Source organism: Lepus europaeus, chromosome 3 (genome assembly GCF_033115175.1).
Source record: "Lepus europaeus isolate LE1 chromosome 3, mLepTim1.pri, whole genome shotgun sequence".
Classification (NCBI taxonomy): domain Eukaryota; kingdom Metazoa; phylum Chordata; class Mammalia; order Lagomorpha; family Leporidae; genus Lepus; species Lepus europaeus.
This window is the reverse complement of record NC_084829.1, coordinates 46,747,840-46,764,426: the sequence shown is the minus strand read 5'-3', so window position 1 is coordinate 46,764,426 and position 16,587 is coordinate 46,747,840. Positions and strand designations below refer to the sequence as shown.

Genomic DNA, 16,587 nt, shown 5'->3' with positions numbered 1-16,587 from the left:
CTTTGGAGTAGCAGAGCTCTACGCTTAACTTTGACATTCACCTGGGCTTGAGTCTGTCTTTCACCCTTGCTAGCTCTGGAAGCTTCATCACATTTCTCCATTCCCCCCCAAACACATTTCCTCTAAGGAGAATGAGAATTCCTCCTTCATTGATTTGCTGTAATGATGTTTAATTCTCGTACACATAAGCCTTTAGCATTGTGACTAGCAAAGAGCTCAAGTACTTCCTAATTGGTCACTATTTTGAAGACTAGTACAATAAACCTGCCTTAATGCCCTTGTGGGAGGAGACATTCTAGCAGGACTTCTTTTTTTTGCAATTTTTATTTAATAAATATAAATTTCCAAAGTACAACTTTTGGATTATAGCAGCTTTTTCCCCCCAAAACCACCCTCCCATCCACAACCATCCCATCTCCCACTCCTTTTCCCACCCCATTCTTCATCAAGATTCATTTTCAATTATCTTTATATACAGAAGATCAACTTAGTATATACTAAGTAAAGATTTCAACAGTTTGCACCCACATAGCAACACAAAGTATAGAGTAATGTTTGAGTAGTACTTTTACCATTAATTCCCATAGTACAACACATTAAGGACAGAGATCCTGCATGGGGAGTAGGTGCACAGTGACTCCTGTTGTTGATTTAACAATTGACACTCTTATTTATGAAGTCAGTAATCTCCCTAGGCTCTTGTCATGAGCTGCTAAGGCTATGGAAGCCTCTTGAGTTCAGAAACTCCGACCTTATTTAGACAAGGCCATAGTCAAAGTGGAAGTTCTTTCCTCCATTCAGAGAAAGATACCTCCTTGATGGCCCATTCTTTCTGCTGGGATCTCACTTACAGGGATCTTCATTTAGGTTATTTATTTTTTTCTTTTTTTGCCACAGTGTCTTGGCTTTCCATGCCTGAGAAACTCTTACGGGCTTTTTAGCCGAATATGAAAGCCTTAAGGGCTGATTCTGAGGCCAGAGTGCTGTTTAGGACATCTGCCATTCTATGAGTCTCTAGCAGGACTTCTGCTGAGGCAATTGTCCAACACAGAGACAAAGATGGCAAACTAGGATTCCGTGTCAAGAGAATGAGGAGTGAGTGACAGGGCTCTGGCAAGGCAAGTGAGACTGGTGAACTTTGGTGACCATTTTGTTTGCTCTACTGTCCCCTGGGGTTTTCTTTTCCACACATAAAAAGCCACCCCTCCTGAACTGACTGGCAACTCCCCCACCTTCCCCACACTCCAGGCAGCCCCACCCCAACACCAGCCATTATTTGGAAAGTCATCGTGTCTGACAGGTGGGGCTCTTCCTGGAATTGGTGACCTTGTCTCTTCCGGCTGAAGCTCAGCCATCAGGAAATCCCCTCTGGACAGATCTGGCCATTGTCGCTCAGATCCTCATCTGGACAACTGCACAGACAAGCAGAGGGAGGTCCAATTAGAAACTCTGTTTTCTTGTTACAAGTAAATATGCAGGCTAGGCGAGTCCTGTGATCCCCTGGTGAGTTCTACCCTGCACCTGGAGTGTAAGGCAAAGGCAAGTGCTGGGATGGCATGGAGACTCTGGACAGCAAGACTTGTCACCCCTGGGGAGCCCCCTGGCCAGCAGGACACAGGGGCACAGCACACACCACCTCCAGAGACTACATGGGGCACTCGATGTGCCTTAGCATGTATTTTTAAAATGTAAGAAACAGAGGCCTAAGATGAGGTGCTGGAGTTTTGCCAGTGGTGTGACTGCTGCCTTTGCTCTACTCAAATCCAGATCTAAATCTGCAGGCAGCTCTTTGCAAATTCCCAAATCTGGGACCACCAAGGCCATGTACCACCACCTCAAATCCCTTGAGGCTTTATTGCTGTCAGGGTGCCTTTCCCCCTACTATCTCCCATGATAGTTGAGTTGAAAAGAAAAAGTAAGCTATTCCCACAAAAATGTCAGTTCTCACTGGACAACAAAGGCAGTGGGTGACAGGTTGCAGAAGCAGTACTTAGCAAAAGCATGCCCTGAAAGTTTCAGGTGATAACCACAAAGATTAAGAAAATCTTCAAAAAGCAGTGTTTCCCAAAAAGTGGCCACACACTCAGGGATGAGGAGCTTTCTGGAGGATGCAGAGGCCACTATCAGTATTCTCAGGAGGACTGGCAGTGCTCTGCACTCGAGAACTGAACGGTCCCTTGGTTTTAACACACATTTGACAGCTAGACTGGAAAACTGAATAGCAATTCCACCCGGGAGAGCTATCCCAAGGTGACCACTGACAGCCACATTTTCCAGGACTATCTGAGTCCTCTGTCTCCAGCCCTGAAGAGCACACAAAGAGATTCCCAGGATCTGTCCTGTCTCTTGACTCTGAGGAGGATGGAGGCAGGAATGCAGGAAGAACCTTCCTGACCATGGGCACAGAGCCAAACCAGGCTCCAGGGGAAGCTGGGTGGGAAGCAGCCCTATACATTGACTTTGCACCTTTAGTTCCTGCTTATTTCAGTTCCCTTTAAAGAACATCTGTGCCAACAAAACAACTGGACTTTGGAAATTGCAATCATAATTCATTGTATTTCCATTCATTTCTTTAAGAGTGTTCATGGACTTTCAGAACAGAGTTCCTCCCTGCTTCCTACTGACTTGAGTACTTTCCTCAATCTGTTTATCCTAAGGAAAGAGAACGCAGGAGAATACTTCAAAAAGCTCGAGGAAAATTAAAATCAAGGGATCATTTATTTTCGTGCAAAAAAAATTTGAAATCCACACACAGTGTATTCATAATATGCATTCTACATGATCTTTTCAAAATACTCTTGTATTTTTTAAAGTGTTTGTATTTGCAAGGCAGTTACATGCACACACACAGATACACACACATACACACGAGAGAGAGAGAGAGAGAGAGAGAGAGAGAGAGAGAGAGAGAGAGAGAGAGAGAACTCTTCCATCCTCTGGTTCACTTCCCAAATGGCCACAATGGCTGGGGCTGGTTCAAACCAAAGCCAGGAGCCAGGAACTCCATCCAGGTCTCCCATGAGGGTGCAGGGTCACAAGCACTTGGGTCACCTTCTGTTACCTTCCCAAATAATTAGCAGGGAGCTGAATTGGAAGCAGTGCAACTAGGACTTGAACCAGCACTCTGTTATGGGATGCCAGCTCCCAAATACCCTTGTTTAAACTTCATGTAGAGCTGTTAATGGCTGGCATCTGATCATTTCCTGAAAATATAACTCAGTTAGGGGTGGAAGAAAGCTAAAAGAGCTATTCTTGAAAAATAGGCAAGAACAGAAGGATGTTTGGAAAAAGAGAAAAGGTGCTAGGTAAGGCGAGAAACTCATTTTCCCAGGGCATCTCCTGATGAAATGATGCAGTGCCTATGTCAACAAGTGCAGACTCTGGAGCCTACTAGTTGAGTTGGAATCCTGGCTCTGCCATTAAAGGCTGTGTGACCTTAGAAAAATTGTTTGGCCTTTCTGCACCTGTGCTTTCTTATCAGTGACATGCGGATAATAACAGCCCCTACCTCTTAGATTGTCTTGGCACAGGATGTTGAATACATCCCAGCAATAGTTATCTTTGTTATTGCTGTGCAGTGAAGTAACTAGAAAATAAAGGTAGACAGCCCAGAAGGCAGAATGAACTCTGCACAGGTGTTCACAGGTGTACAGAGGCCGTAGCCAAGGACACGTCTTTATGGGCATGGTCATCTGTGACCACTTCAAAGAGATGGGGCTCTTCCGCTGAGCCTTGAAGGATATTTGATCTTGAATAATATTGTAGGAAATCTGACCTGAAGGTGGGATTAGTCTAGGAAATGTGCATTATGTCAAAGTAAGGGGTGGAACTGTGGAACTGGGGGTGAGCCCATTAGCAAAGCCAATGAATGGCAGTTTTTCAGAAAAAAAAAAAAAACACTCCATGATGAAAGGAGATGAATGTCACAGAGATTAACCAGGTGACAGTGTGCACACAGAGATGGCAGTGTGAATGGTGTCTCTAGAACAGCGATGCCTGTTGTCCAATAGCTGTCACTACAGAACCAAACCTACTCTCAGTTCTCTACATTTAGCAGTCATTTGGTTTTTATAATAACCTCGTGTGGTAGGATGCATTTATCACCACGGTATTGGTAAAGATCAAGGCACAGAGATATGAGGTAACTTGTGCAAGGTCTCACAGCCATTTTCTAGTCAACCTAGGATTTGAACTTACCATCTCCAGGGTCCTTATTTTTAACCATTGTGCTATACGATAATAACTAAAAAATTTAAGAGCTTACTATATGTCATGTTGTGGTTTAGTCATTTTTCATACAACCTTATGATGTTGGTACTATTTTTTATCCCCATTTTACAGAAAAGAAAACTGAGGCACATTAAGGATAAGTAACTTCCTCAAGGTCACAGAGATAGTGAATGGCACAGCCTTGTACCTAGGCTTCTTAGCCCTTATCACAGAAACCTGCAATAGAACCATCCAGAATAAAAAGGAATGGAGGAGGGGGAAAAAGCTTCTAAACAGTGGTCTGCACACTGATTAAACAGCCCCACAGACAACAGAAATAGTGAGCTGGGGATGGGCTGAGCACTGAAAAGAGGTCGTGAGACTTGACGGAAAGGCCACTGGAATGACTCAGGGTTCAAGTCTTAGTCAGAGAGCACAGGTTTAAAGCATCGTGATTTATGTTCCTTGACAGGACTCAAGCTGCAGGAACACTGAGAAACTCAGATATGGGTTTTTCCTTCCGTCCCTGGATCCACAGGCTGGTCTATAAAAAGTGCACTCCCAAGTCCCACCACAGAGGCAACTCCATTTCATTCCCCCACCCTTTCCATTGCGGTTTGCCCACTACCCTTGGGACACTTGGTGCTGACCCAAATCTGCAGCCTTCAGCTCAGCTCTAACATTTAAGGGTGTGTAAGCAGGAGGCCATAGTGAAAAAACCTCTCTAACATGAACTGACAATTTTCAACAATGTTCTTTCAGAGTCTCCATGAACACGAGCTAGCCAGTGAAGAGCCACTAAGGCAAAAGCGAGCAGGTATGTACAATCTTTGCTTGACAATCACTTTTATAAATATGATCAAATGACAAAGGCTGCAACTTTTTAAAGATCCTGTAATGACATCATTTAGTTAACAGGCACCTCTGAGTCAAATAGTACAATTCCACTGCTAAAAAATAATCCCATATGGGCGCCAGGTTCTGGTCCCGGTTGCTCCTCTTCCAGTCCAGCTCTCTGCTGTGGCCCAGGAGGGCAGTGGAGGATGGCCCAAGTGCTTGGGCCCTGTACCCACATGGAAGACCCAGAGAAAGCTCCTGGCTCCTGGCTTCAGATCGGCCCAGTGCCAGCCGTAGCAGCCATTTGGGGAGTGAACCAAAGGAAGGAAGACCTTTCTCTCTGTCTCTGTCTGTCTGTCTGTCTCTCTCTCTCTGTCTATGACTCTACCTGTCAAAAAAAAAAAAAATAGTTACGGAGGACTCCATCCTATTCAATGACACTAGATGGATTGTAGTAACGCGTTATAACTTTCCGCTCCTCTCCCATCACCATCACCGCTCCTCATATCCCCAAGATTTCCCTATGGCTTTCCCATATCCTCAACTGCCCTCTGGCATCACCAAAAAGCCCGCTTCTCTACTCAGTGCAGCAGTCTTCTTTTTAGCCTTCCTGTTTGTTTTCTTTTTTTTTTTTTTCCAGCTACTTCTCTCATTCAGCACTTTGTTTTGTGGATCACTTTGAGACAGAGGCTCAAGTCCTTCACCTCTGTTTCCCACTCCATTTTTCCCACTGGAACCCGAGGAACTGGACTGAGCAACTGAAGACTCTTGGAGGGTCGGGAGCAAGTGGAGAGCTGTGAGCGCTGCCACACTGATCCTCAGTGTCCAGTGCCAGATGCAGAGCCCTGTGTGGGTGTCAGTGTGTTCCCGCAGGCTGGATTTTCCCAGGACCCCATCCTCCTACCCCTATCACAGTGACCTTTGAAAAGCATACATGGGATCCTGTCATTGCCCTCCATAAAACCTCTCCTTGACTCCCCACCACCTTGGAGCTACAAGCCAATCTTGTCATGCCTCATCAGACCTTGCATGCTTTTTCCTCTTCATCTCCTTTGGTTCTTTTTCATATGGTTGATGCCCTGCATGTTGTTCCCCGTTGTTTACCTGGGGGAATCTTTGAGCCTTGGTTACACCAGCTCCTGCTGTGCAAGGTCTCCCACAAACTCCCCAGACCACCAGGGACTGCTTTTCCTGAGTTTCTCATACTCTTTTTAAAAGATTATTTATTTATTTATTTAGAGGTAGAGGTACAGAGAGAGGGAGAGACAGAAAGTTCTTCCATCTGCTGGTTCACTCCCCAAATGGCCTTAATGGTGGGAGCTGGGCTGCTCTGAAGCCAAGAGCCAGGAACTTCTTCCAGGGCCCAAGAAGCTTGGCAGGGGACCAAATACTTGGATCATCTTCCACTGCTTTCCTAGGTATTAGTAGATAAACTGCATCAGAAGAGAAGCAGCTGGGACTCAAACCGGCACCCATATGGGATGCCGATGCTGCAGGCAGAGGCTTAGCCTACTGTGCCACAGTGATGGCCTCTACTACCCTGGAAACATTTCTGTACTTTAAGATTTGTCTCAGTGCATATTAGTTATTTTACTTCCTTTTGGCCATCCCAAATAGATGTGAACACCCTTGAACTCATTTCATCTCCATTGTCTCACATCCAGTGAAGTTTCTCTAATGAAAAAATGAAGATCTTGCATGTCATGTCATAGATACCTCTTTCTGAGTTTCTATTGGCAAGGCTCTGCTGGTCTCATGGCTGTACCACATTTCTAGGGGGTAAAACTTCATAACCTGTCACATCTTCAGGCAGCTGAGACTTGATCCGAGTAGTCGTGTGGTTGACAAGAGTTATGAGGTTGCCCAAAAGAGCATGTGCAACCTGTGATCAGAATAGAGGGGGCTGTTAGAGCCCTCATGGTGCAACAACCAGACCCAGTGCTTTCAAGAGAATTTGACCACATTTTACTAGGTTCGGGAAATGCTCATGGATCCCCTTCTTTTCTTTCTGCCTTCATTTCATTAGCCCTGTGATATCCTTCTCTGTGTTTCTGTCTCTTTCTCAGAGTGGACAGCAACCCAACCCAGATGTGCTGTGTTTTAAAGCCAGAATCCTTACCTCTGCCTCACACTGACAACCTGTTGAGCTCTTTCACACTCTGTGAAAAAGCACAGAGCCAGAGATTGCCCTTTTGGTGATATGGCTTTTAAAATCCAACCATTTTCTCCAGGTTTCTGCCAATTTCTTCTAGGGCTCAGGCCGCCAGCTTCCTCTGGGGCAATTGGTGACCCTACAGCTGTCAAAGAAACATCTTCCCATACTTCTGAACTCAGCTGTTTATGACCCATGGTGACAGTGTGAGGGGGCAGCCCTTGGGGAGGAAACCACTTCTACATCTCAGGATTTTTCCAAAAAAATTTCCAGGCACGCTTTCATCAAAAACAATCACGTCGATGATAAATCACCATGAAAAACATGTTTTCCATTTATTAGACATGGTCATCTGTTCTCTTGGCCCTCTAGAGGGAACTAAAAAATCGATCCATCATCTGCAGAAAAGGTATTGGCCTTGGTACTTTTACAAAACCACTGAAGTGAGAAATGGCCATAGGAAGGCCCAGGAGCTGGGTCCCTGGAGAGTGGAACTGTTAGTTGCGATTAATTCAGAGCAGGACTTTCCAGGAAAATGAGAAAAGAAGGTAATAGGAATGTTACAATGGGCAGGATGCCACAGGGAGGTATCTGGGTTCTTTCTTCTCGGTGTGTGAATTGTTAGGTGTTAGGGTTGGGCTGTGATTTTCTGAGAGGTATTCCCTTTCACATGCACACCCATTGCCCTTCCTGACACCTTGATGCCTCTCTTGTTCCAAGAGAAAAAGAATTAGATCAAGAATTTCCTCTTGAGTCACTGGGCCCAGTCTTTAAGGTTTGGAATGCAGTCATCTTTAAAAGTAGGAGCAATTCTGGTATTTATTCTTAGCACACCATGGACCTCTGCCCAAGTAACAATGGTCTGTTCCATAGCCTAACTGACCTGTTGATACCTACAATCTTTCATTGCTATTTGTGAGTTCTGCATCCATGGAACTAACTGCAGTTTGAAAATACTCAGAAATTTCATCTGTGCAGACTTCTTGTTCCTTATTATTTCCTAAGCAATACTGTATAAGACCTATTTATATAGTACATACATTTTATTAGGTATTGTAAATAATCTTGAGATTATTTAAAGCACAAGGGAAGATGTATGTAGATGATATTGCAAATAATACTCTGCTTTATCTAACTGGAGCATCTGTAGCAAGTCCTGAACCCAATTCACTGCAGATACTGAGGGATGGCTGTACATATATTATGTAGGTAACCTGTAGGTAGGTGTCACATCCATCTCTCTCTCTCTCTCTCTCTCTCTCACACACACACACACACACACACACCACATGCACTCACACACATATCTTACAGTTGTTTCCTGACAGGATTATGGAGGGGATTGGAGAATGTCATGTACACATTAGTTTAGAAATGGTAATAGAATTATCTGGGGTTTATTTATTTTCTTCTTTTGACCATTTATAAAAAGGTAAAAACAAAACCACAGCCAACCGATTTCTTAGTAAGAATGATATTGCCTTTCAAAGGTCTGATGCACCACTGGCACATAGAAAATTGTGGTTAAAGGCATGAGGATGAGCGGCACAGGTACTGGCACGTTAGGAAATTGTCCAAAACACCACTGAGGAAGATGCACCTGCATAAACACCCAGGCGCCCACTGCAGACAGTGGAGCTCCCTGCTAAAGCAGAATGGCTGCTGCAGAACAGAGGGAAATCACAGTGGGCCAAAGAATGCAGAATTAAGTTGCGATCACATCAGCAAGTGGATCTTAGGTCAGCTGAGGGACTGTGACAGAGGAGCGACTAATGAAACTCACCTTAAATGAAAATGATGCAAGTGATTAGGGTTGAAGGAATTACATGAAGAAATCTTTGGAGACTGACTAGGAGGCTCAGCAGCCTGGAGATGCATCCCCTGCCATGGTGTAGGGTAGGAAGGAAGCAGAGAAAATATTTACCAAGGGCATTTTGAGAAAAGGAACAGAAGGGTGTGGACCCAGATGTGAAATGAGGTGAAGGCAATCAATGTTTTCCCTGACTCTACAGAGGTGGATGGACTTGGGAGAGGTGTGTTAGGGAGGCCACAGGTAGAGACTGGAAGGAAAAACTTATGCTGGAGGTTTACCCGTAAGCTCAAAAGTTAGCTTTAAAGGAGATTGTCACAGAAGACTGAACGTGGACTTTGATTGTTTAGAAGTAACACAAGTGCTCAGTTCTGTTAAATTTGCTAAGTTCTTTACTCCAAGTTCCTGAGCTTGATTGGGAAAAGTGTCTTGGGCCTTACATTGGAAAGTCCCATTGCTTCTTCTTTGGCTTCAAAAAGAATGCTTGGTCAGAGGTGAAATAGCAGGACAGGGAGGTCCAGGATGTCCAAACCCTTCATTGGCCATGCCAAAAAATTTTTCACACCTGTTTAGTCTGAGTGAGATTCCTACCATACCAGGTTGCTGGCTGCTGATGTGCAAATCCTGATCTTTCTGCAGATCTGGCACCTGGGTGTCTGGGTGTGCTGACCCCTTCTGATCTGGGTCCAGGAAATGTTGTGCTCTTGCCAGACTGAGGACAGATTTTTGGGTTTTCATACCTATGACAAGTAGCATTTAGTTCTCTGGGTAAGTAGTGATGATGGGGGAATGAGAGGAAAGGACTGACACTTCCTGGCTGGTGTGTGGATTTGGTATTGGCTTTGACATAGAGGGCTAGGAGTGTTTTGCTTTTTAAAAAATTCCTGATTAATGTTATTCCTTCTTTTTAAAATTTTTATTTTATTTGAACGGAAGAGAGAGCGAGAAAGAGACAAAGACCTCCCATCCTCTGGTTGAACTTTCCAGACCCCTGGGAAATAAGAATTCAGTTTGGTTCTCCTATGTGAATGGCAGGGATCCAAGCACATGAACCATAACTCCCTGTCTCCTAGGATGTGCATTAGCAAGAAGATGGAATTAAGAGCAGAACTGGGTCTCAAAGTCAAGAACTCTGATGTGGGATGTGGGCGTACCGAACTTTATATATATCTAAACCACTTGGCAAACACTCACTCCTAAAGTTCTTGTTTATTTCAAAAGTGATACCTGATCAGATTACCATTAGTTTTTCTTTACTCACCAACACACATCTGCACAGAATGTAATCACTGGTTATTCTAGTGAAACTTATTATTTTTTTAAAGATTTATTTTATTTATTTGAAAGACAGAGTTTCAGAGAAAAGTAGAGACAGAGAGAGAGGTCTTCCATCACTGGTTCACTCCCCAGATGGCCGCAACAGCCAGAGCTGCACCGATCAGAAGCCAGGAGCCAAGAGCTTCTTCCGGGTCTCCCATGTGGGTGCAGGGGCCCAAGGACTTGGGGCATCTTCTACTGATTTCCCAGGCCATAGCAGAGAGCTGGATCGGAAATGGAGCAGCTGGGTCTCAAACCGGCACCCATATAGGATGCTGGTGCTTCCGGCCAGGGCTTTAACCTGCCATGCCACAGCGCCACCCCTCTGCCCCCCTTTTTTTAGCCAAACATTATTACTACTGGCTGCTAAATGCCAGACACTTAGCAAGAGGTTTTCATATAAGATCCCAACTCCATTTTCAGATGAACAAAGCATGACTCAGAGTTTAAATGAACTTCCTAGGTAAGCAGGCATTCCACCCTGATGTCTCTGGTTCCCAGCTGAGAGTCACAGTTTTCAATACGTGTTTCTGGTTCTTGTATATGATTCTTCATGATTTTTGGAACAGCTTTACAGAGAAAAGAGGAATGACATGGCATCTTTGTTTCATGAGAGAAAGAACTGTATACAGGTTAAGTCTGATGAACTGAGTATATGGAGCCAATGGAATCAACTCTTTCCTACAGGCTTCATAATCAAGTGTGTTCACCTTCTCCTCTGTCCACACCTGTCAGACAGGCCATACCCTGGGGTTCTGGCGGTTTTTCTCTGTGTGAACAAACCTTTCTGAAACCTAACAGGAGAACAGACTCTTTTAACTGTGTCTGCTGGGCAATGGCACAGGAGGCTAGAGACAGTACTGTCAAGTTGGCACCCTTTAGAACTAGCGAAGAATGGGTATTTTTTAGGATTTACTTGCTTTGAGATCAAAGTGGAGGAAGAAGAGAGTCGAATCATCAGAGATAAGAGGCATTGTTCCCTTAGGTGAAAACTCCATCAACCCAGTTTCTCTGGGTGAAGTCTGCAGGCTTCATTCTCTAACAGGTAGAAGATTAATTTATGCATCTACATGGGCTTTGACTCTGAGACGCTGTAGTTTCCATTAGTGTTGCCAGGCAAAAGTCATCTTGTTTGCTTAAGCAGCTGTGATTAAGACCCAGTGTTGCTAGCCGCAGGTTGTAGCCAACTTTCCAGAAATGTCTTTTTAAGATAAGTGCTGTGGGGCTGGTAGTGACTTATGGGAAAGGAGAGGGGGGAAATCCTGGTTGGTTTGCACCTCCTGGGCCTGCAGATAGGCCTCCATCTGAAACACTGGTGACACCTGGAATTTGCTACCTTCCATGCCAGGGCATCAACAAGCCAGAAAAATCCAGACAAACAACCCCAGGAGTAAAGGAGCCTGAGAAAAGGAAAACACATGGAGCAGTCAGGAATGAGGTGGTGCAGGGGCAGCTGAGGAGGCTGGAGGGGCATTGAAAATATACAGAGAGAAGCGGAGGAGCAGTCCTCTGTCCCTTGTGGTGCCTTATTGATCAGGGCAGGACAAAGTGTTGCCTTCCCAGGCTATGAGGGTTTGGGAAGGGAAGGGATGGCAGGGATTGGCATTTCTTATCCCAAACACTGGGCCTGACCTGTCGGGGGGAAGTGAGCAGCCTGTGCTTCTGACCCCACCCATACAGCTCCTGTTGCTCTTGTGTTTGACTTTGTGTCCCTTAAACTCAGGGGCTCATGCCACATCTGTGACACCATTCTAGGATCTAGAGGAGAAGGAAAGACTCACAGCCAGAGGGTGTCTTCTTGCTATTCCCCAAACGAGCCAGGAGGGCTGCTGTCTCAGGCTTGTTCACTCTTCCTAGGGTTATTATCCAGAGACGCTGCTGATTCTCCCCTCACTTCACCCCAGACCATGCTCAAAGTTTCCTCTTTAGGAAAGTTTTTTCCAACCATTCCGTAGAAAGTAACATCCTAGCTCTCTTGTCTGTGTCCCTCGGTTTCCTGATACCCCCCAACATTTTTCTCCGTGCCCTATGGAACTTTAGACATTAAAGTCTAACCTTATCGTGGCATAGACCAATGCCATCTCACTAGTCCAAGTGATCAATTTCTGTTCACAATTGATCATAATGATAGGACCGAGAGTCAAAGGGATCACATAAACAAGACTAGTGTCTGAAAATACTAACCGATAGAATAAAAAAAAGGGAGAGACTGATCCAACATGGGAAGTGGGATACACAGCAGACTCATAGAATGATGGATGTCCTAAACAGCACTCTGGCCTCAGAATCAGCCCTTAAGGCATTTGGATCCAGCTGAAAAGCCCATGAGAGTATTTCAGGCATGGAAAGCCAAGACACTCTGGCAAAAAAAAAAAAAAAAAAACCTAAATGAAAGATCTCTGCGAGTGAGATCCCAGTGGAAAGAACAGGTCATCAAAGAAGGAGGTACCTTTCTCTGAAGGGAGGAGAGAATTTCCACTTTGACTATGACCTTGTCTAAATATGATCAGAGTCGGAGAACTCAAAAGGCTTCCATAGCCTTGGCAACTCATGACAAGAGCCTAGGGTGATTACTGACGCCATAAATAAGAGTGTCAAATTGTTAAGTCAACAACAGGAGTCACTGTGCACTTACTCCTCATGTAGGATCTCTGTCCTTAATGTGCTGTACATTGTGATTTAATGTTATAACTAGTACTCAAACAGTACTTTTCACTTTGTGTTTCTGTGTGGGTGCAAACTGTTGAAATCTTTACTTAATATATACTAAATTGATCTTCTGTATATAAAGAGAATTGAAAATGTATCTTGATGTGAACAGAATGGGAGAGGGATCGGGAGAGGGGAGGGTTGTGGGTGGGAGGGAAGTTATGGGGGAGGAAGCCATTGTAATCCATAAGCTGTACTTTGAAAATTTATATTCATTAAATAAAAGTACAAAAAAAGTCTAACCTTATCACTTGCCTCCAGCATAAGCATGGAAGAGCCAAGAAGGCTTGGCTTGACACCCAGAACAGTGCCAGGAAATAGGCACTCAAAAAGTAGAAAATTGCAAATAAATTAAAAAAAAGAATAGACTCATGAAACTAGCAAGATTTAATGTCAAAATCTGTATCTGTCAGGCAGGGTCACAATGCATTTTTCCTGAATGTGGGTTTCTAAGACATTTATTATGCTGAACAGAATTAAATTGTTTTACATAATTATTAGATTTATTATTAATAAATTAATGAATTTGTGTTTGAACTTGATTTTGTTTTAAAATTTACTTTAGGAATTATGCACAAAGTTCTAAAGACATATTTGACAATAATACTTTATGTGTTTTATAGTACTTTAGGAGTTTACAAAGTGGTCATTTTTGCTGTCTTCTTCCATTTGAGTTATGGCTGGGAATGTTTAGAAGAAAACAGGCTTTGGAGTCAGGAAAATGAGATTTCAAGTCTCAGCTCTGATATGTGCTAATATTGTGGCTTCAGCTCTTTGGATCTCAGTGTTTCCTTCTGCAAAAGCAAAGTGTTCACACTAAGGATAAATGGCACCTGCTATTGCTGGCATTACTTTCATTATGCTCTCCTTCCATTCATCCAGTATCATTGGAGAGAAGGACTGAGCAAGTATCAGCTCCCCCCACAGGGCAAAAGAGGGAAAACGGGAGCACATAAATATATTTGGAGACTGCATGATTGTTTGCTCCGATTGTTTGCATAGTTGGTACCTGAAAAAGAAAACAAAGCAAAAGCAAAAGAGTAGTAGGAGCTAATAGCGACTGTCCGAGATTATCTTCTTTGTTTCTTCATTTGGATTAGAACATTAGACTCAAACCTCATGGTCATCAACTTGCCCAGTAGGAACTGAAAATAGTACATATTTCTCTACCTAACCCATGAAGATTCTACTCTGGTTCACCTGAGTCAAGACACCTGAGTGTAGTATCTCCTGGGTGTACCTGATCATCAACAAAGTTGGTGGATCACTGGAAAGATGATTTCCAAGGTTAAGCCCACAAAGGACCAGATGACAATGGTGTTTTTGAGTCTGCTTTTAGGAGCTGGCTGTTTGCAAAGGAAAGACATTTCCTTTTCTAATACAGCTTTCTCATTCGTAGCAGCCTATGTGGGAGGTGATGTTTAGGCTGAGGGTTATTCTGAAACTCTTACAAGTTGTTGAAAAGCATAAAAGCTACGTAGGAAAAGAGGTCCTCAGAAGTGGTGCTTCAGTCAAGACTTGCACGAATCCTATAGACAAACTTGCTAAAGCCGCAGGAGCCTTTCCTCTCAACATTTTATGCTTATGGCTCAGCTCCAGGTAAAATCTGAGCAGAGAAATTGCCTTGGTTTGAATGGAGAGTGACGACTTCCACGAATCACCATTTGCTTACCAGACATTTGCTTGCTTTACAGTCACACCTGAAAAGAACACAGGGAGGTGGGCTCAGGGGCCAGCCGTGCCCTTCTGCTCAGACAGGCATGGAGACTGTGCTGGAATCAGAGCTTGGGATGCAACCCACAGATGATGAAGTGAGGGATAGGGGATTGTTACTAACCCCACCCACCTCGAGGGCAGCCACCGTCCAGGAAATCCTGTTTACATTCCTGGGAGGAGAGCAGTTTGGCTTCAGCAAAACAGGATCCTGAAGCCAGTGAATCTTCTGGAGGGAATAAACCCTGCTGCACTACTTTTCAGGAAAAGAAAATGTGTTCTGAGACGGATCTCACAAATACCACATAGCCATCCTCCTTGCCAGTGTTCCCCAGGTGCAACAACAAAATATGTCCAGAGGTAGAATTACACAAACTATGATGAGCAGTTCTTCTAGGAAGCTTGTTTTCATCACAAAACGCATTTGACAACCAGAAAGGAAACAGGAAATTTGAGGTGATGTCATAGGACCATCATAGACTGATTGCATATTGTTTTTTTTTTTTTTTTAAGAAACTGCCAAGTTGTTTTTTGTTTGTTTGTTTGTTTTTTTGTTTTTTTAAGAATGGCTGGGGCTGGGCTAGGTTGAAGCTAAGAACCAGGAGTTTCTTCTGGGTCTCCCATCCCCACATGAGTGGCAGGAGGCCCAAGCACTTAGGCCACCTTCCACTGCCTTTCCAGGTGCGTTAGTAGGGAGCTGGATCAGAAGCAGAGATGCTGGAACTTGAACGGGCATTCTGGTGTTGGGATGCCTACATTACAGGTGGTGCAGCTTTACCAGCTACACTACAGTGCTGGCCCCATACATTAGGTCATAGAAGTCACTTGAATCTACCTGAAAGTCCATTATATAGAGAGGAAATATATCCTAAAATGCATTCTTCATTTTTAAGAAAATCTACTCTTTTTTAAAAGATTTATTCATCCATTTAAAAGGCAGAGTTACAGAAAAGTGGAGGCAGGGGCCCAAGGACTCGGGCCATCTCCCACTGCCTTCCCAGGCCACAGCAGAAAGCTGGATCAGAAGTGGAGCATCCAGAGCACTTTATGGGATGCCAGTGCTAGAGGTGGTGGCTTTACCCACTCTGCCACAGCGCCAACCTCTACACAAAACTTTTTAAAAGTTTGAATTAATATCAGCAAGTTGAACGACTCCAGAATGAAATTATCAACAAGGTTAATGGGTAGAAATAACCCCATAAAACAAGCATGGCTTAGAACTCCAAGTGAACAAAAATTACCACTTTCTCCAGTATACATTCAACAACTGGAGATTCCTTTAAGGAACCTAATCTGTTTTAGTGGTTCAGATCAACAGTCCTCAAACCTTTGCAAACAAATCTTACATTAGGGGAAAATTCTTTGCCTTTTTAGAAAACAGACATAATTTTTATTTTATGATAAAAATACATCAGAAATTTGACTTAAATTTTATAGTAATACTTTTGCATTCGCTAATCTTTCATTTAACCGACAAAACAATAATCTCAACGCATCTGTGTAAAATGTCCTTTTTAAAATTTGTATTTTTTTTAAGATTTATTTATTTATTTAACAGGTAGAGTTACAGAGAGAGAGAGGGACAGAGAGAAAGGTCTTCCATCCACTGGTTCACTCCACAAATGGCCAGGCTAGAGCTGGCCTGATCTGAAGTCTGGAGCCAGGAGCCTCTTCTGGGTCTCCCATATGGGTGCAGGGGCCCAAGGGCTTGGGCCATCTTCCACTACTTTCTCAGGCCATAGCAGAGAGCTGGATCTGAAGGGGAGCAGCTTTGACATGAACCGGTGCCCATATGGGATGTTGGTGCTGCAAGCAAAGGCTTAGCCTACCATGGCACAGT

At 43.9% G+C, this 16,587-nt stretch overlaps 1 protein-coding gene across 6 annotated transcripts in view; it reads left to right on the top strand.

Annotated features, from left to right (window-relative positions):
- The window catches only part of ADGRF5 (adhesion G protein-coupled receptor F5), a 112,432-nt gene that overhangs the window by 56,291 nt on the left and 39,554 nt on the right, over positions 1 to 16,587 (top strand). For all 6 annotated transcript variants that reach the window (XM_062186236.1, XM_062186237.1, XM_062186240.1 and 3 more), the window contains exon 3: positions 4,972 to 5,026. In XM_062186236.1, coding sequence (XP_062042220.1) covers positions 4,972 to 5,026 — 55 coding nt within the window. The remainder of the gene's footprint in view (positions 1 to 4,971; positions 5,027 to 16,587) is intronic.